A 21,778-nucleotide genomic window follows, 5' to 3' on the forward strand; every position below is an offset into this window, starting at 1 on the left:
GGGGCAGACATATTGATTAACCAAAGGGGACAGTCGTATTGGTTAACCAAAGGGGGCAGACATATTGGTTACCAAAGGGAACAGACATATTGGTTACCAAAGGGGACAGTCGTATTGGTTAACCAAAGGGTACAGACACATTGGTTACCAAAGGGGGCAGACATATTGGTTAACAAAGGGGACAGACATATTGGTTTCCAAAGGGGCAGACATATTGATTAACCAAAGGGGACAGTCGTATTGGTTAACCAAAGGGGGCAGCCATATTGGTTACCAAAGGGAACAGACATATTGGTTACCAAAGGGGACAGTCGTATTGGTTAACCAAAGGGGGCAGACATATTGGTTACCAAAGGTGACAGACATATTGGTTACCAAAGGGGCAGACATATTGATTAACCAAAGGGGACAGTCGTATTGGTTAACCAAAGGGGGCAGCCATATTGGTTACCAAAGGGAACAGACATATTGGTTACCAAAGGGGACAGTCGTATTGGTTAACCAAAGGGGGCAGACATATTGGTTACCAAAGGTGACAGACATATTGGTTACCAAAGGGGCAGACATATTGATTAACCAAAGGGGACAGTCGTATTGGTTAACCAAAGGGGGCAGACATATTGGTTACCAAAGGGAACAGACATATTGGTTACCAAAGGGGACAGACTTATTGGTTACCAAATGGGGCAGTCGTATTGGCTATCCAGTGTCACTAACATAATTGCCCCACTATCCAGCCGTCACCTACCTAATTTCCCATTATTCAGACTCACTAATATAATTGCCCCACTCTCCAGCCGTCACTAACCTTATATCCCATTATTCAGACTCATTAATATAATTGCCCCACTATCAAGCCGTCACTAACCTTTTATCCCACTATTCAGACTCACTAATATAGTTGCCCCACTATCCAGCCGTCACTTACCTTATATCCCATTATTCAGACTCACTAATATAGTTGCCCCACTATCCAGCCGTCACTTACCTTATATCCCATTATTCAGACTCACTAATATAGTTGCCCCACTATCCAGCCGTCACTTACCTTATATCCCATTATTCAGACTCACTAATATAGTTGCCCCACTATCCAGCCGTCACTTACCTTATATCCCATTATTCAGACTCACTAATATAGTTGCCCCACTATCCAGCCGTCACTTACCTTATATCCCATTATTCAGACTCACTAATATAGTTGCCCCACTATCCAGCCGTCACTTACCTTATATCCCATTATTCAGACTCACTAATATAATTGCCCCACTATCCAGCCGTCACTTATCTAATTGCATTTCTGGATTTGGAGTTGTACACTTGTAGGTAGTCAAAAGATCTCTGGGCGAGAAAGACAAGAACGATAATGTGATTCGGGCAATTCACAATCTGCATAATGGTCACCATAGCAACAAACTTGGTTTCAATTTCTTAGTCCGAATACGATTTCATCGAAATTATTGCCTATTTGAACGGTTTATTGCAATATTCTTAAAATACATTTACACTAATGTTGCTCCTGGTGCTAAGTGTGTGGAAATGAAGTCTTTTCTGCACCTATCTTAGAATAGGCAGAGTTGAGAGAGTGAGGAAAACGATAGGTTTTTTTACAGGTTGGTTGGCAAAAAGGGTCAGTTATTACATTGCACTGATATGTGTAACATATGTTTACGGAACTCTCTAAATCAAATAAAACATGCTCAGCTTACTGACCTGGAAGAATTACGACTCCTGAACATGAGCAATATTAAAAAATGCGATATTTTTAGAGTAAAATGTACTATGTGGGTAATGAAGCGTACAATGTCAAGTCTATAAAAATAGTCAACTATGTTAGCGTGACAACATTCGAGGCTGAACAACTACAACATGAACTTTGTGGTAAGTAAGCTCTTCGAGTTTTTCATTCACAATTTCAGCGTTCTTTTTTTTGACATGTTAGCTTGTTAAATGATGTTTATAAATTTTTACATTCAATGTTACGTTTTAATATTGTATTTTGATTATTTACCCGGACAATAATCCCGACAATAATCGCTATGCAGTGACAATCGACTGTTTGGTGTTCATTTTTTGTTTCCGATAAACACGTACATGTAGATATCCGCATCAAACAGATGCCTATTCCTCGTGTAAAATTGCATGTATTATGCATAGTGTACATGTCGATATGTTTCTCGTTTTGCATATTTTTATTTTTATTATTCGACGTATATTAGCAATACTGCACGTACTAATGAATGGGCAAATTGAATTGATCAATTAATTCAAAATTTATATTGTCAGTCCCGTCAGGCGCGTAGCTAGCCCCTTTACCATGTGAAAGCCCGACATGGGGTTGCCGAAGGCAGCTCCCCCCGAAGCGCGTAGCGCGAGCAGGTGGAGGGTACGGGAGGGTGTCTTCCCCCTCCCGTAAGGGGGTCTAGGGGGTCTCCCCCATGAAAATTATGTTTTCTAGAACGTCTCTTGGGGTCTCCCCCATGAAAATTTTGTTTTCTAGAACGTCTCCGGAGCCATTGCCCACGTCCTGATGTCTGTTTTTTCGTTTAAATCCGCAAGAAAAAAAGTCCTATTTTTGGTATATATATATACCTATTTACGTGGATCCAGTGTATATATAATTCTGAATATTAACCGTCGGTATTGCTTTGTACACCCTCCATACATACATTGTCTGGTTTTTACCTAATCTTGATAAATGCATTTGATACTTCTGCATTAGTGAACATGCAATTGGGTTTGTCTTTCTCATAATCTGATCCGAGTTAATTGGGAAGCGGGGTTACCCCACTGTCACCTTTACTCAGTCTCCCACACAGTTTCGTCTTCTGTTTGTGCTTTGTGATTGGTTCCTTATACTTGCTCCTGTTATTTGTTGGGCATTTAGAGAAGCGAGGTTGCCCCACTATCATCGTCATGCCCAGCTTTGCAGTCTCCGACACCGTTTCGTCTTCTGGTTTCATGCACATTTTGTGGACATGGAAGAAAGTTAAATTTTAGTTTTATATACGTCCATTTAGAAGGTATTATTATGCGCAATCTGACAAAGTAAAAAAATACAAAGCACCGTAATTTTTTAAAATTCTGTTGTGTTGTAATTGGGCAGGCTCCAGAAGACAGTTTTCGTCATTTAAAAAAAAGCCGTCATGAAACCCTATACTTGTCAAAACCATGTGCAAGCCCGGGCTTATTGGCTTACATGGTAGCTACGCGCCTGCCCGTTTATTTTGAAAACTTTTGTTTAAAAATGTCATATATATTTATCTTACGTGATAAACTGATTCACACTTGTGAAAATACTGACATTCAACATTTAATTGACTTACAGTGTATATATGGTATTCAACGGTAAACAATGATCAACGGGAAACAAGATAATACTCTCTATGCAGTAGATCAATGGATTATTTTTTGTGTGCTGTTTAGAAAAACATAAAAAAAAATGTATAACGACGATAAATAATGTTAAAAAAAAATATAAAAAAAATATGATCTCAGAATAATATCAGAATAATTTATCGATTGAAATAGTCATTAATTTGTAAGTGCAGGACTAAAGTGATAGTAATCGATTCAGCGCCGATACTTAACATTTTGTATCGGTACCATTAAAAGCTTGAAGTCTATGGACATAACGTTATCAAATGCCAAAATAATAAGGTTGTCAGCGGCTTATCCATCTTTAGTTTTAATGTGTGATAGTTTATATGATTTTCTCACCAATCGGACGTGAAAAGTATTGGCTCACATGCCAGACCAGGTGTTTTCCCCCCCAGGACTCCGGTTTCCTCCCATATGAAGACCATCTGTGGTCATCGATCCGAGCTGAAAAGATTTATTATTATTAGTTGAAATACCTTGCTTCATAATTGATGTAAATTTAAGAAAGATGGAAAGTATAACTTTTAAAAATATTTTTGTTACTATTTGTACAGATCACGAGTTTGTTGGTTTTCGCCGGGGTAGGGTTGTCTCATGCACAGATCCGTCCCCAGTGTCCTCTACCACCCAAAGACGTGGAAACGGTGTTTACTAATGGAACAGCATCAGAAACCCGCAAAGGAATTAAGGAGTTTAAGACGTAAGATATTGATTGTCAATAGATAATATAGACTTTTGATAGAGAGCTCGGAGCAAAGTTAAATGATATAAGTGAATGTTTCATAACCACAGATTTGTGACACGTGATGTCGCGTGATGAATCGTAAACGTGAAAAAACAAAAATGTAGTAATCTGATACATATTATAAACACTATCTTGTATTACTGGATATATTGGTATTATCTCATCATTACATCAAATTATACACTGTGATTTGAATACAATTGATAATTGTCATAGCATTGAAACACCAATATTGGTTTTGATAAATCAGCGCTGCATACTTTATTCACTTCATACAAAGCTACCAATTTTCTGTTCAGATAGAAAGAAAGTGACGGAAGAATGAATAGTTGCTTTTGCAAATCTTTCCTACAAAGAAAGATTTACGTTTATGTAAGAAATCTTTCATATTAAAACAGAAAACGATAGAATTGTGTTCGCTATCCCATTCAAAATAGCGCACAGCCTTAATGGATGTCCAGCTTGCACCCATAAGCAAATGTATCTCCCACGTCGAGTGGCGTCAGACAGCTGCGCTGTCTCTCACTGGGACCGGGGCTGAGCAGGACCGGCGCAGCATATAGCGCCGGAAATTATGCTCTTGCATTTCCAAATGTTTTATTTTGTCGTTAAATGTAGATTTATAATGCGAAAAAAGAACAAAAGTGGTTTTCCCCTTGAATACTAGATATATTTCACCGAAAAACGGAATATGCCGATATTTTCACTTGGTATACTGAACATTATTACACAGATATGTATTACTTGTCTCGCGGTATAACATTGTATATGATACATATCTGTATCAGTGATATATAATGAGGATATCTAGGTATACCATTGTATATGATACAGATATGTATCAGTGATATATAAGGAGGATATCTAGGTATACCATTGTATATGATACAGATATGTATCAAAGTGATATATAATAACGATATCTAGGTTTAACATTGTATATGATACAGATCTGTATCAGTGATATATAATAAGGATACCTAGGTGTGACATTGTTTATGATACAGATCTGTATCATAAACAATGTCCCACCTAGGTATCCTTATGATATAGCACTGTGATACCGATCTGTATCAAAAACAATGTCACACCTAGGTTTCCTTATTATGTATCACTGCGATACCGATCTTTATCATATACAATGCCACACCTAGGTATCCTTATGATATAGCACTGTGATACCGATCTGAATAATAAACAATGTCACACCTAGGAATCCTTATTATATATCACTGCGATACCGATCTTTATCATAAACAATGTCACTCCTAGGTATCCTTATTATATATAACTGTGATACCGATCTGTATCAAAAACAATGTCACACCTAGGTGTCCTTATTATATATCACTGTTATACCGATCTGTATCATATACAATGTTATACCTAGTTATCGTTATTATATATCACTGTGATAACGATCTGTATCATAAACAATGTCACACCTAGATATCCTTCTTATATATCACTGTGATAACGATCTGTATCATAAACAATGTCTCACCTTGATATCCTTATTATATATAACTGTGATACCGATCTGAATAATAAACAATGTCACACCTAGCTATCCTTATTATATATCACTGATACAGATATGTATCATATACAATGTCACACCTAGGAATCCTTATTATATATCACTGCGATACCGATCTTTATCATAAACAATGTCACTCCTAGGTATCCTTATTATATATCTCTGTGATACCGATCTTTATCATATACAATGTCACACCTAGGGATCCTTATTATATATCACCGATACAGATCTGTATCACATTGCTATATAATAAGGATACCTAGGCGTGACATTGTTTATGATAAAGATCGGTATCACAGAGATATATAATAAGGATAGCTAGGTGTGACATTGTTTATTATTCAGATCGGTATCACAGTGCTATATTATAAGGATACCTAGGTGTGGCATTGTATATGATAAAGATCGGTATCACAGTGATATAAAATAAGGATACCTAGGTGTGGCATTGTATATGATAAAGATCGGTATCACAGTGATACATAATAAGGATACCTAGGCGTGACATTGTTTATGATAAAGATCGGTATCACAGAGATATATAATAAGGATAGCTAGGTGTGACATTGTTTATGATACAGATCTGTATCATAGCGATATATAATAAAGGTATCTATGTTTAACATTGTATATGATACAGATCTTTATCACAGTGATATATAATAACGATATCTAGGTATAACATTGTATATGATACAGATCTATATCACAGTGATACATAATGAGGATATCTATGTATTATATTGTATATGATACAGATCTGTATCAAAGTGATATATAGTAAGGATATCTAGGTATTACATTGTATATGATACAGATCTGTATCACAGTGATATATAGTAAGGATATCTAGGTATTACATTGTATATGATAATATCTGTATCACAGTGATATATAATGAGGATATCTAGGTATTACATTGTATAGCATACATATATGTATCACAGTGATATATCATACGGATATCTAAGTATACAATTGGTACATATTTCTGATGTTTAAATTATCATTTTTGCAGTCGTGTAAAGAAGAACAACCCTTGGTTCACAGCAATACAGGAAGGGGCAGCCGCCAGTCTAATGTGAGTAGTCATTCGTTTATATGTACACAATATATATGAGGATCATCTGTGAACTTTTCTTTTCTTTGTTTATGAGGTACTAAATCAAGTAGAACACACTGTAAATGGCATGAACGCGAAAATAATTTACGACGTGCTCTTCTTGATTTATTTCCTCATAAACAAAGAAAAGTTAAAAGATCATCATTTTCATTTACATAAAGAGAAACGTTAGTTAATCCATTTCAATAGTCATTGAATTCGAAAATGAAAGTGACGATGTATTCGGTTGAATACGGGAACAACTGCCAAGACAGCTAGACTCCGCCGACTTTTCCGCTTCGAAATAAAACAAAATAGTTCCTCTATTGCAACTCCGTTATTTAAATACATCAGAAAAATGTAACAATTTGTGCTACAAAAATACAATTTTACAATAATTATTTTAAAAAAACAATAGCTTCTATGCAACAATTACAAAAAAGCAAAACTTAACTGCGGGTGTAGAACTTGATGCATCTTGGACGACGTGGCGGGAAATAAACAGCTGATCAAAACTGCACGTCAAGTCGGTATTTCCTGTTGTTATTCGAGCTATCATTTTAATGTTTCACGTGCAATTTTCAAAGATCGAGTTAGTTAGCATTCCTGACGTCGATTGCACTTGAAGAGAGAACTGAAGTTAAATGTCGACGGGTTACTGCCGAATTGTTTAGGATACCAGGCATATTATTTGTGTCACTTTCCGAGGCGAATGTGTTTCGGCCGGACCTCATTGATGGAAGTGTAGCACTGATAGATCGTTTCTGGGCAGTTCATTAGTCTCGACTGTAACTACGCACGTTTGCTAACATTTTTTTTTTATAGAATTTCACATGTTTTTACAAACTTAATTAATATCATTTAAATGTCTCGTTTCTATTTGCTAATACCATCAGGTGTTTTTTGTTTATTAACATTAATGAGCCTTGGGGACTTTTGACTTGTGTACATGTATTCCTATGCCAATTGTTACGTCACCGGCTAGAACATGTTCTTTACTCATTTTATTGGCGTGTAAACACAGTTGCTCTTCATATGTTTTCTATTTTGGAAAACATGGCTTTTGTAAATAATAAAGTGTATATTGGGTGGTCAATTGGCTTAGCAGATAACGCACTAATCTCTCATTTCTAAGCGGGATAAGGGAGGGGCATCTGTTGTTAACAGGCTTGACCCACATTTCGGTCTAAAGGCGAGAAGGGATAAACATCCGGATATGTTGATAACAAGTAACAAGGGATATTATTTCCGTGATGTATTTATCCGCTCCTGGTCCTCATTTCCCCCTGTACTTTATACTCATATAATAAAGCAGTATGTTTGAAGCAACACTGACGTCATTCATTTTAAACTCTATAAAATTGAATGCATTGTTTTGTATCTTTTTTTATCAATTTGAAAAGCGTTTTCATTGAAAGATCCTTTTCTGAATGTAGATTTTCTATTGAAAAAGTATCGCTCTTTGGTCCTATACATTTGGTTGTACAAACAGTAAAATCATTTTGTTACACTCAATCTTGATCCACATAACAGACGATAAATATTTTTACATTGTCTTTTTTAAGTCTAGTTCCAGTTTGTGTATGGTTTTTATATATTCCTGATTATCTCCTACAATTGAAGTCAAAAGTGTTCATAATATCAAGTACAATACATCATACCATTATCATTATATTATTTCTAAGATAACATTAATTCATATTTCGTATTTTTTTCAAATTTGTATAAAGATATGTTTATTTTATATAAATATAAGTTTTTATATCTGTTTATTCATTTAGATTTTCACAATCTCTTTTAAAGGTAAAACATTTTTACTTCCGTATACATTTGAGAGATCTGTTTGTGTATTAGATGTTAGGTTAGCTCATCATCACCTTTTCTTTATTGCTAGTTGCAAACCAAATTCTTTATAGATTTACTTCAGTTTTTGTTCATGAGATTTCCATAATTTGTTTTTATTAATGTGTAACAAAGTTTTTTAAAAGCATATCGCTTCATTTGTTGATATAATTATGTTGTAGAGAAAATGTGTCACTGAGTGTAATAGAGTTAAACATTTATTACCGTATGCTACAGCAATCCTGCGGACTGGATCGCCAAACCCGGACGATGGTTAAGTGTATGTTCTGGAAAACCTCGTAATATCACGATCCCCACGTGGCACACAGTGAAGGGCAGGAAATGTTACACACCGAAACCATTCCGAGATTACACCTACCCTACTATTGAATGTCAAGTGTAAGTACACCTACATATTTCTGTACACAAACCGAACATATATCTGAAGTTACATTCCGTAAAGAAACCCGACAATTATCTAAATATACAGCCCTAGCTCTAACAGCCAACTGTCAATGATACAGTCACTTTTCAGAATGTTACCAACAGTCACCTGTCTACATCAAAGCCTTATTTCTAACATGTCCCCCACAAGATGTATTTGTAGTTAATCTGTCTAATCAATATTGGTGATTTAATACGACAAATGTTTATAATGTGTTACTGGATGGGTTTATAAGGCATTTACATTCTACAGGAATGCCATAGATTTGCAGGCAAACATCATAATGGTTGTCAGCAAAGCAATGTTTTGCTAACATTTACCAATTTTGGGATATTTCAATAACACAGAAGTTCAAATTGTCTTCAAAAGATTCCGCATACAGTTCAAATTAGTTTATGTTGTAATGTGTGTGATGGTTCAATTGAGAGAACAGCTATCTTTTATTGAGAGTTAATGCCATCTAAAGTGACAACATCGAAGACGTTATAATGATGACGTCAACACGTGAGCCAGGGAATTTACAGTCTCTATAAATGGTAAAGTAACTGTTTATTGTAGCAGAACCATAATGTGTTGAAAACGTTTTCTATTATAACTTATTTGAGAGTTTAAGGAATACGTTGTTAGAACATATTTTTATAACATTGTTTAGTAATAATATTTTGCTTATTTTGTTTGATTTTCAACTTTTGTTTTCTCCGTATTGTTGACCAGTTTTTATTTATTATTGCAGTACCCCTTGTCGTGGCGTGAGCCCTATTGAAGAAGGAGAACGTGCCTTCTGCCGGCCTCAAAATTACAAGAAATACACTATCTGTATATGGTGCTTGAACAAGAAGGGTACCAAGTTTGTTAGGGAAGAGTATGATATACATACCTACCGATGCTGTTCCTGCTGCCGGTATCGCTGTTAGATAATAAAGATACAGACATACATCTCATGTTGTCTATCGATATCAGCAACGGCTGATGGAACTGTGAACAATACACAATAAAACTGGTAACAGAAAAGTGTTTGTTTGTTACTCTATAAACAAAACTAAACTCCAAATTACATAATAAAACAAAAACAAACAACAAAGTTGAAAAAAAGAGCTTATATAGTCCGCAGTTATAGAAAAATACTGGAATAATATATTTTACCATTTAACAAAAGTAATAATTTTATTTATGTTATTCAGATTTGTTTTTACCAAGAAACGAAATATTAACTATCAATCAATTTACATAGAAAACCCCCATCAAAATCTACTTTTTTTCTTATTTCTTCTCGACAACCAAGCAAAAAATAAGCTTCAAGCAAATTTAACACATCCGAATGAGAATATAATATACCAGCACCACCAAATACAATTTCAAGACAGTTCTGCTGCGATATATAAGATAAAAGGTATTCCCAATCAATGTTACTTCCGCCAAACGATCTTATAAAATACAAAACAAAACAATAAATCTAAATCAACATCAACTTACCAATGACGCCAAAGCAGAAATAATAAGCCTCGTGATTGGACTAAAATAATGTTGAATCTCGTGAATCCAGTCACCGCTAACACAGTTGTCCCATTATCCAGTCGCTATTAACCTAGTTTTCCAACTATCCCGCTAATCTAATTGCCCAAATACCCAGCCGTCACTAACCTAATTTCCCATTATCCGGCCGTCACTAATATAATTAGTTTAAACTTTGTTTTATTCACATAACATATGTAATACATAATACAAATATGATTATACATAAATGAATTGGAGGCAGAAACAAGTGTTAATACACTTATATAAATATTTTACCTTTCATCATAACCAACATTATCAACTATAGCTTAGGGATAGTCACGTGAATAAATTACAGGGGAAGTTAGAAGAGAGTTGGGGAAATGCAGTGTAAAATATGGTACATGTAAAAAATACGCTATATTCATAAAATCAGTGTATTGTAACATAATTGCACAACTATCAAGCAATCACTAACCTTATATTCCACTATCCAGCCTCACTAATATAATTCCACTATTATCCAGTCGTCACTTATCTAATTTCCCACTATCCAGCCGTCACCAATATAATAACCCGAATATTTAGCCGTCACTAACCTTATTCCTCACTATTCAGCCGTCACTAACCTTAATCCCCACTATTCAGTGTTAGTATTGAAATAACCCCACTTTCAAGTCGTCACTAATCTTATTTCTCACTATCCAGTGTCACTTACATAATTGCCCCACTTTCAAGTCGTCACTAATCTTATTTATTGCCCCCACTTTCAAGTCGTCACTAATCTTATTTCTCACTATCCAGTGTCACTTACATAATTGCCCCACTTTCAAGTCGTCACTAATCTTATTCATTGCCCCACTATCAAGTCGTCACTAGTCTTATTTATTGCCCCACTATCAAGCCGTCACTAATATTATTTCTCACTATCCAGTGTCACTAATATAATTGCCACACTATCCAGTGTCACTTACATAATTTCCACACTATCCAGTGTCACTTACATAATTGCCCCACTTTCAAGTCGTCACTAATCTTATTCATTGCCCCACTATCAAGTCGTCACTAGTCTTATTTATTGCCCCACTACCAAGCCGTCACTAATATTATTTCTCGCTAGCCAGTGTCACTAATATAATTGCCACGCTATCCAGTGTCACTTACCTTATTTCCCTCTATCCAGTGTCACTAATATAATTGCCACACTATCCAGTGTCACTTACATAATTGCCACACTATCCAGTGTCACTTACATAGTTGCCCCGCTGTCCAGCTGCCATTTACCTAGTTGTCGTATAATTCAACCGCCACTTTCATAGTTGAACCACTTTTCAGCCACCTCTTATCTTTTTCCTGTCAGTGTTATATTATATACCGATATCGTTTCTCTATAAGAATACCCGAGTAATCCAACAGTTCATAAGCTTGTCACTTATGTTGGATCCAAATATGGTCACTTCAATATCACATGCTCTATATATGCATGGCACGATGTTATCTTTGCCCTCAGTAAATAGCACGTGCATGATGTAATGTAATTTCGCGTAAAAAAACAACATTATAAAAAAAAAACGCAAATGTGCACGATGTTAATATGTTCTCGCTAATAACACGTGCAAAGTTAATACCCCAACAAATATAACATTATATACAAGTTATCTTATCGCAGGTACATGTCAATTGGGAAAATATTCGTTTTAGTTTTTTTTAGTTTAAACAGTATTTATTCAATATTCCAACATGTAACATGCATACATATAATTACACAGGGATTGGAAAACAAGCTTAGAGCTTATATTAATTCCTCTCCCAAGTATATATTACAGGCAAATAGTTATTCGATACTGTTGCCACCTTAATTACCAAAGTAATTTGAATAAAATAAAGTTTAACTTATAATATATTTACAGGTGGTGAAAATGAAACATATTACATTTGATTTATAACACATTATAACACTTAACGTTACTTGGGTGCACGCACAGTTGCACTCACACACCCATTGATGGACGAACGGACGGACGATGGCATGCTCGAACACGGACGCATGCACATATGCTCAATCACTCATACTCATATGTACTTATGATACGCATATTTCTCGATATAATGTATTCATAAATTAAACAAAAATGTGTTGTAAGCGGGGCTTTGATCCTCAAATGATAGCGGTGGTTATAAAATCAATTTGTTGCAAATTAAGCTGAGCAGGGAGTCTCACTTTTGTGAAGTAGGTTATTTTAAAAGTGGTTCAAAACGTCATAATTGCCAATATGCATGTGAAAACTCCCTAGCAAAAATATGGTTCCTGGGTGCCATGTGTCGGATTTCAAACACCACAGGAGAAGAAGCAATAAATCAATAAACAAATAAAAATAAACCTAATGTGAATATTAGTATAAATGTTGTTACTCTTTGTTCAAAAATAGAAAAGTTATATTACATAAAGTAATGGTATCCTAAATGATGGCCTTTCTAGAGGTAAGAAGTCATAAGGTCGTTCAGCGAGGAGGATGACGAGAACGGCAGTGTGATTTGGGCTGTCCACAATCTCCATACCGGCGATTAAACCTACAAATAAGTTTCCAAAGGCCAAACATTTTTTTCAGTCTGGAAGGACTATCAACATAATTGACGAATATTTGAAAGGTTATTTACAGTATATATGGTACTCAAGAATGCTCAGGTTGGCAGATAAGGTCAACCGTTTCAGTTCACCTTTATGCAACATATGGTAGCTAAAAAAACATACGCAGTTTACCGACACGGAAAAATTGGGAACCGGAACATTAGCTACATACAAAAACTCAATCCTCTTATACTAAAATGTATAATTTAGATAATGAGTCATAAAAATCATTATATCAGGTATGTATATAAAGTCGACTTAGTGAGCGTGACAACACTCAACCCTGAACAGCTACAATATGAACATTTTGGTAAGTAAACTATTTGTTTTATTTTAGTTCAAAACTTTCAACGTTCCTTTTTGAACGATTCATTTTAATGGAATAGGTTTTGTAAGATGGAATGCTAGGTGTTTCATTTCGACAATGAAATAGATAGAAATCATGGTGCATAGTCAATCTACTGCTGGGTGTAAGTTTGAATTCACTATTTCGATATTTTGTTTTCGTTTCCATGGAGTTAATAAAATAATATCGTATTGATGCCACTTTAGCCTTATTTCACAATTATATTTAAATTGAAATCAATATCTAGTATAATTAATTACTCTATACTGACGGACAAAAGTAAGCAATATTAGACCAATAGGCCGTACTCTGTCAATTTCTAACATGAGCTGTATTCTATTCTATTTTTTTCTTTTCTTACTTTTTTTTATTTATGAAGTTGTCGTGCATTGTACCTCAACAGATATTCGTTTTTAAATAGTTTTCAAGTTGAACACAGATGCGTACGCCCGAGTTGCTTGACATTTATAAAAGGCGGACGGCCAGGTTCTGTATTTGGGCCTCCCATAAATGTCCGCCGGGACCCATATGACAGTACTAGGAGTTATTGTACTACATGTACCAAATTTCATTGAATTCGGTTTAACAAAAAGTGAAGTTATCAAGCCAAAACCAAAGTTGCGTTACTTCTTTTTCCCCCCAAGTATATATTTGTATATCTAATATTCAATTTTTCCTTTATCAATACTGAGAAGAATATAAAGACATACCTTGCTTGTATTTATAGTGAATAAAAATTGTATTCCTTAAGGTAAAAACATCAGTTTGATATTTTTCAATTGTGGGCGTTTGTTGAGGTGAATACGATAGCGAAACCAAGTCAAGGCAAATATCACTGGTTCAAGTTCATATTATTGAAATATGAGTAATTAAATGTTACGTTAGATGTTATATATCCTGTGGAGTACGTTAGCGCTCCTCAGAAGATATGTCGATCAGCTACTGCTATTCATTGCCGCAATGTAAAATGTAAAAAAAAGTATAACACTTTTTGTAAATTTAATATTTTTCACATTAGTATCTGACAGAAAACCATAAAAAAGGAACAGCCATAACGAAAATGTATGTCTAGTATCTGATATTAACCAACACTTGATATTCCTTTCATATTTGAAAATTGATCTTATTTAATGTTTTCATTTTGCTTTAAACACTGCATATTATATATTTTAAATAGTTTATGTCCGCACTATTTCAAATCATCGGTCACCATAGTCACCATCCAGGACACCCATCGGCAGTAGGCATAAAACTCATTTGAAGTTAAATGTACAGTCGTTGAAGATGTAAGTGATGATAAATTGATGGATGAAGTGCTTTGTGTCATTACATTGGGTTTAATGTGCAAGTTGATATCACGACGGGGAAAACCCAGCCGAACGTTTGGGTGTTAGAAAGTTCTTGACCATGAGGAACCGTTTGCGAGTCAGAAGTCAGTATTTAATATGACAATGTTATAAAAAAAACACCACATTAATTTCAAATTAAGAGAATAATAATTGTACAATGGTGCAACATTTATGATTTTGTAATGTTTATTATTATTTCTTGCAACTACGTTATCTCAGAGAAGGGGAGATATCTCTTCTCTCAGAAACGGTACTATGCGTAGTATGAAGTTGTCATTGTGTGTGAAATCAGCTGACTAGTTGCAGGAGAATCATTGTATTCATAGCGTACTCACGGTATAATGCCAATTGTTTTCAGTTGGTAGATTTATGTACAGAACAAACATCAAGAATGTAAATATATAATGTTTAAATAATTAAAGAAGGTAGGACGGATGAAAATTGTACTGTATATGACAGAGAGCATTGTGACGTTATAATTAAAATGACGTCATAAGTGAGTATTTACCTGCAATTATACTGAGTCAATATCACAAATCACTGACCATCACATGACTATGAAATATATGTTGCATATATTGGGTGGTCGGCTGGTGCAGTGGATAGCGCACTTACCTTTCACCAAGGCGGCCGGTGTTCGGTTCCCCGATCGGACGTGAACAAGTTTGGGTGGTCTGCCATACCACGTGGGTTTTCTCCGGGTTCTCCGGTTTTATCCCACATTTAGACCCCCAGCGCACTAACATCAGGACAACACGAGTGATTGATATAAGTTGAAATAACTTGTTTCATAATTGTTGTAAAATAAATAAAGTTTATATTATATCATCTGTTACAAATAAGGATGTAGGAAAATGGGTGTCATCTAATGGTATGTCAGGGAGCCGGGACCAGCAGTAATGTTTTTTATTTTGGTAGGTGTTGAACTTGCCAGGTCGACCAGCAGTTATGCTTTTCCATTAATTGGTGTGTTAATGACTTTTTGGACCGGTCTGAAACAGTAATTATATGTATACATACTAATATACAGGTTGCGTGTCTGCTGTTGGTGGTCGTGACTGTTGTATGGGGCCAGAATGACACAGAACCCGCACCTCTCAGTTTGGAAAGGACATGTGAAATCCCTAAAGGTGCAACATTGTCTCCAGTAACGCTGTTTACGGCTAATACCACAGACCTCGTCAAACCTACACGCTCAAACATGAGACTAGCTGCAAGGTGAGTTCTGAAAATAAGAAAATCTTACACTATATATACATTTATGATGCTGTTTTGGTATAATTAGTTTAAAAGCAACAACACGTCTATTTGTTCACTTATACCATAAATACATAATGTGACTTGCTTGTATTTACATTTGTAGTATATTGTCACCTTGATTCCATCCTGAACTTTAGAATAAAGGCATACACATACCATCGCAAAAATACATATATCTTATAAAACACTACGATCCTTTATGTGATATTCCTCTGGCTGTGGTTTACATAAATTATTACATGATTGGTATTGTAAAGTACTGGTCAAAGAGCTACGATTAACTCGTTAAATCTTATAAGATCAACTAAAATCTATCTCCAACCGGTGGTAAGAGGAATCTCAAACATTGCTTTAGTTCCCCTTAGTGCAATAAAAGAGGTAATAACTTGGCCATACTTACAGCAAATGAATATGGGTGACATTTGATCAAGTCAAATAGGTACTACACTGGCTGTTATTTTTTTCTGTTCAAATATGTTCTGGTTCATTTAGTGACGTGTGTACCTATGTCATCAATCTCAATTCATTAATTCGTTAGTCATTGTCTAAAACTTAGTAAAGAGCGATGACATAAATAATATCTTTACAACAAGGCTTTCAACAATTGAAAGAAACAACAATAAAACGATCTAAAACCGAAAGACATGTGTCTGTAGAAAAACTCAATTCTGTCATATTATTTATCTTAAAATTTATTTAGAACAGCGATGCCATATATTGTTTTTTTTTAATATTTTAATGATATGTTTAAACCAATTAAGATGTCTTGTAAACATGTGAAATATTTGCGCATCGAAAAATTCAAAAATATGATTATTTCCAAAGGATGAATACACTACTGGATAGTGAATTAAAAAGCATAAGCAAGTTCGACCTTTCCACAAAAATATGTTGACAGCGCAGTATTTAATACATCCACAGTGATTTTTTGGATATATTATGTACATTATCAGGGGCTGAATTGCATGTCGAATGTTTAATTTGATAATTATGTACATTATCAGGGGCTGAATTGCATTTCGAATGTTTAATTTGATAATTACAAAAAAATCGTTCCTGTGTTTATATGGTGGTTTTTATTGTGTGCAACATGCTCCTCAGTTAATCTTTTATTGGGCAAAAACAAGATGCCTAAAACAAATGCATGCTCAAGAGTGCCTTGACAAAACTGATAAGGAATAGTTATACAAAGTTTGTGTGTAAATATATTTGCAAACTATCATGTTTTATCAAATGCATGAATTAACTGGTTTTATAAAACTATATGGAAGCTTCTCCGTATTTTGATATTGAGAACAAACCCCTCCGAAATGTCCATTATCAGAAATGACTTATGTGATGTTTTCTTGTAGCATCAGGAACACCGATTTTATAAACATATTTCAACATCGCAATAAACTTTCATGTATTCAACAAGTTTGTTGATAACTGAGAAAATACCTGAGACTGGGAATCTGGCTTGAAGCTTTGGTCGTCAATATATGAAATGTAAACGATCTTAATATAATGACCGTTCTCGACTTCCTCACTCAACCTTTTATGATATTCTGATCTCCTGCTGTTTAGCTTCAGACAAGACAAACGTTTCCGTACTAAATTGTCCTTTCTTAGTGCGATGTTCCAAGCATATTGATAGAACGACTCAATGGCACGGTTTACGACAGTAAAGAACTATGCATATTGATAGAACGACTCAATGGCACGGTTTACGACAGTAAAGAACTATGCATATTGATAGAACGACTCAATGGCACGGTTTACGACAGTTAAGAACAATGCATATTGATATTAGAATCGACATCGTTAATATCAGCAATACATTGTGTCGAACCGCGATGTTAAACTAGAAAGGACTTTATCTATAGAGATTTGCTACATCTATACGTAAATTTATGAATAAAAGGAATTAGGGAAGCATCTTCTTAAATGTTGTTGATGAAGAAAGCCAAACAAAACATCTTTTTTGTACCATACGACCATTTTTCCCAAACGAAAACGTTAAGGGAAGAAGTAATTCCTTTTTTGAACCCTCAACAGTAATTCTAACACTTTCCTTGGTTTCAGCAAATTAACATTACAGTTATTGTCATTTTTGTCTGGACATGAGATATGTTGAGAATTATTATAAAAATGCTTAATACGGCTAAAACTTGTTTATTTTTTTTACGTATAGAGCGTTCAGATCACCAAAAAATTTAATTAGGGAAGGACGTCAGGCTACAGCCATGTAAGTATGCCATTCTTTATACCAAACTCATGTATTGGTTTAGTAAAATTAATTACAAATGCAGATTATTTAATCTTTAATAAAGAATATGGAAGACACCCCTCCCTATTGGATTTTTTCTGTTTTGTACACGATGAAGACTGAAATTAGAAACTGGTGCCAATGTTATTAAATGAAAAAGAAAAAAACCAATGCGCAAGAAATCGAGTCTCCGCGGCCAGTCAATTAAACAGCCACTTGCATCAGTTCTGTCTGCATCATGGCCGTTTGTAAGAGATCTTGCTAACTTGACATACTGACGTAAAAGGCTCTCTCAAATTCTATGTAGTTTTCTCAACCGGGAATAATATTGCTATTTTGGTTTTCATTCTGGCAACATTGTGGAGTACAAAATTATATTGTATGGGAACTACCGCGTCTATGCGGTAGCATTAACTGAAATGGCAATATGTAAACAAATGTCGATAGTAGTACGGTCTCATCTTGAAACTGAACACAAATACGCAAAACACAAGCGCACATGTAAAAGTATAAATAAGGTGGCTTATCACCAATATTTAGTACAAGATAAGGAATTTCCTGAACAATCTTGGTTTTTTTGTACTGATTTTATAAATTGTAAATGTATAGATTGTTTACTTCAGTTTGGTTTTTCCCTGACAGGAATACTTCCAACTGGGCCGCCGAGAAGAAGCCTTGGAATGACCTGTGTCCAGAGAAAGTGACCTACATTCAGCCAAAGAAGTGGTTCGTGTTCGGTGGACAAATTTGCCTAACGCCACTTCCTTGGCGTAATTTCAGATACCCTACAATTCAGTGTATATAGTAAGTGTATTGAAAGTATATATCGATGTTAAAGTGTTCCCATCGACAGAGTATAACATATATTATGCATACATCAAAAGTATGTGTGGCAAGGAAGTAACTCATATGTAGTACATATGAGGTTGTCCAATTTTCGGAGCCATCCGCTTCTTTATCGAGACACAAAAAAATACAGAAAAAATAAAAATATATTAGGATATACCTCATATTTAAAAACAATAAGCCCCTCGGCTAGCGTAAGCCGAAGGCAGAATTTACACTGACCGCATCGTTGACAGATGATCCTATGTGTGTGCGAACAATGACATAGATTTAAAAATATACCAGGTAAACAAGCAAAACAATACACGACGATTTGTCCAGTGATGATACATTGGATATGGAGTAGAAAATCTCAAATATCTATTTAATAGGTAAATATAGCATAAAGTTGTGTTCTTACGAAAGATACATTACAAAATAAGTAAGAGAAAGAATCACAAGTAAGTGACAAACTGACTCAACGTTCAACATACTGTTCGTCTCCTTGATCAGGCAGCATACGTTAGTATCATACACTGACAAGTAGCAGGAAGCGTGTGAGTCAGCAGACCATTATCAGTGAAACAGCTTGTCAAATATCCGGGAATTAAGAAACGCAGAATAAGCGTTTATTGTTCGTTCATACCTCGACGGTAGTGGGTTTTTTGGATTGGTTATATCCAGTACCTTTACTTCCAGCGCCGTCTCGATTTATTGTATTCTAGGTTGGACACTGTTCTGTAGTTGTTGCATCAGTCGTCTCGATTCATTCTAGGTTGGGCAATGATCTGTAGTTGTTGTTTTAGCCGTCTCGATTCATTCTAGGTTGGGCATTGATCTGTAGTTGTTGTTTCAGCCGTCTTGATTCATTCTAGGTTGGGCAACGATCTGTAGTTGTTGTTTCAGCCGTCTCGATTCATTCTAGGTTGGGCAACGATCTGTAGTTGTTGTTTCAGCAGTCTCGATTCATTCTAGAATGTGCATTGATCTGTAGTTGTTGTTTCAGCAGTCTCGATTTATTCTAGAATGTGCATTGATCTGTAGTTGCTGTTTCAGCAGTCTCGATTTATTCTAGGTTGGGCAACGATCTTTAGTTGTTGTTTCAGCAGTCCCGATTCATTCTAGGTTGGGCAACGATCTTTAGTTGTTGTTTCAGCAGTCCCGATTCCTTCTAGGTTGGGCAACGCTCTTTAGTTGTTGTTTCAGCAGTCTCGATTCATTCTAGGTTGGGCAACGAGTTTTAGTTGTTGTTTCAGCAGTCTCGATTCATTCTAGGTTGGGCAACGATCTTTAGTTGTTGTTTCAGCAGTCCCGATTCATTCTAGGTTGGGCAACGATCTTTAGTTGTTGTTTCAGCAGTCTTGATTCATTCTAGGTTGGGAAACGATCTTTAGTTGTTGTTTCAGCAGTCTCGATTCCTTCTAGGTTGGGCAACGATCTTTAGTTGTTGTTTCAGCAGTCTCGATTCCTTCTAGGTTGGGCAACGAGCTTTAGTTGTTGTTTCAGTCGTCTCGATTCATTCCAGGTTGGGCAATGATCTGTAATTTATGTTTCACCCACATACGGCATATTGTATTTATTGCAGGTAGTAAGATACACTACATTGGCTGATGTGCATGTCAATGTTTGTGATATATGACTCACTTTGCCCTTCTGTTTACATTGAAATGTATCTGTTGAGTATGAGTATGACACTGTTTGCACGTTTTTGTTTACAGGTTTTGAAACTAAAAAATATAGTCGTCACTTACTAACGTTCATTTTAAAGTTATTTAATGCAGTAATACATTTAATGTGTTGAACTTTCTCTATGGTAACTGTAATACTGTACTCTTATCTTACACTTCGCACGTTCTATGTCCAAATTATTTTTGTATTCTTTTCTTATTGATATTTAGGACACTTCGGTATTATTTTTACTGTCTTTGTTATTTCAGTAAGGCGTGCCAGTTCGTCAAACGTCCTTTGTTCTTCTGTCGCCCGGATGTACCCAAAACATACTTCATCCCGATTTATTGCGCCGATCCAGCGGTAGGAAAGTTCAAGAAGAGACTGTATCCAATCTACACCTACCGCTATTGTACCTGCTGCAGATACGGGTGTCCAAGATTGGACACGTTGGTTGTGGCAGAGGTTTAACTGACCAATAATGACATGAACACTATCGAATAGTAGAAAGGGCCAATTATAATATAAAATGGTAAACATAATCCTTTGCGTTGTTTTGATATTATAGTTTCCCTTTTTTGCTCTCTATCAAGATTGTGAAGTACAAGCGATATCGAAAAAAGGCCTTTATTTTCGAATACAAGTCTCATCATTATAGGTGTTAAAGGATAACCGCTGAAAAGCTTTATTGGTTTGCATTCCAGTTCACGAAGGAAAGTGACATCGTTGCTACTCATTTCATATTATGCCTTCTGATTTGACATGTTCACATCTCATTTGATACTGTGGCTGTCATTTCAAATCTAAGTTGACATTTTAGCTACTTATTTATGGGTTTGATATCTCATATTACATTATCACATCTCGACAATATGACAATCTGAGATATCAAAAAACCAAA

The 21,778-nt window shown here is 35.4% G+C and overlaps 1 protein-coding gene and 1 long non-coding RNA gene across 2 annotated transcripts; both read left to right on the plus strand.

The window, feature by feature from the left end:
• Nucleotides 1–3,940: 3,940 nt before the first annotated feature.
• LOC110457707 lies at nt 3,941–10,060 on the plus strand. The gene is made up of 4 exons (XR_002463717.1): nt 3,941–4,081; nt 6,688–6,750; nt 8,851–9,012; nt 9,792–10,060. It is a non-coding gene; the product is annotated as an uncharacterized LOC110457707 (long non-coding RNA).
• A 3,410-nt stretch (nt 10,061–13,470) lies between these two features.
• LOC110457713 lies at nt 13,471–21,409 on the plus strand. Its single transcript, XM_021509088.1, has 5 exons — nt 13,471–13,491; nt 15,907–16,094; nt 18,310–18,363; nt 19,027–19,188; nt 21,147–21,409. The coding sequence occupies exons 1-5, from the start codon at nt 13,480–13,482 to the stop codon at nt 21,346–21,348; spliced, it is 618 nt and encodes a 205-aa protein (XP_021364763.1). The 5' UTR covers nt 13,471–13,479; the 3' UTR covers nt 21,349–21,409.
• Nucleotides 21,410–21,778: the final 369 nt, after the last annotated feature.

This window comes from Mizuhopecten yessoensis, unplaced genomic scaffold (assembly GCF_002113885.1).
Source record: "Mizuhopecten yessoensis strain PY_sf001 unplaced genomic scaffold, ASM211388v2 scaffold1171, whole genome shotgun sequence".
Taxonomy (NCBI): domain Eukaryota; kingdom Metazoa; phylum Mollusca; class Bivalvia; order Pectinida; family Pectinidae; genus Mizuhopecten; species Mizuhopecten yessoensis.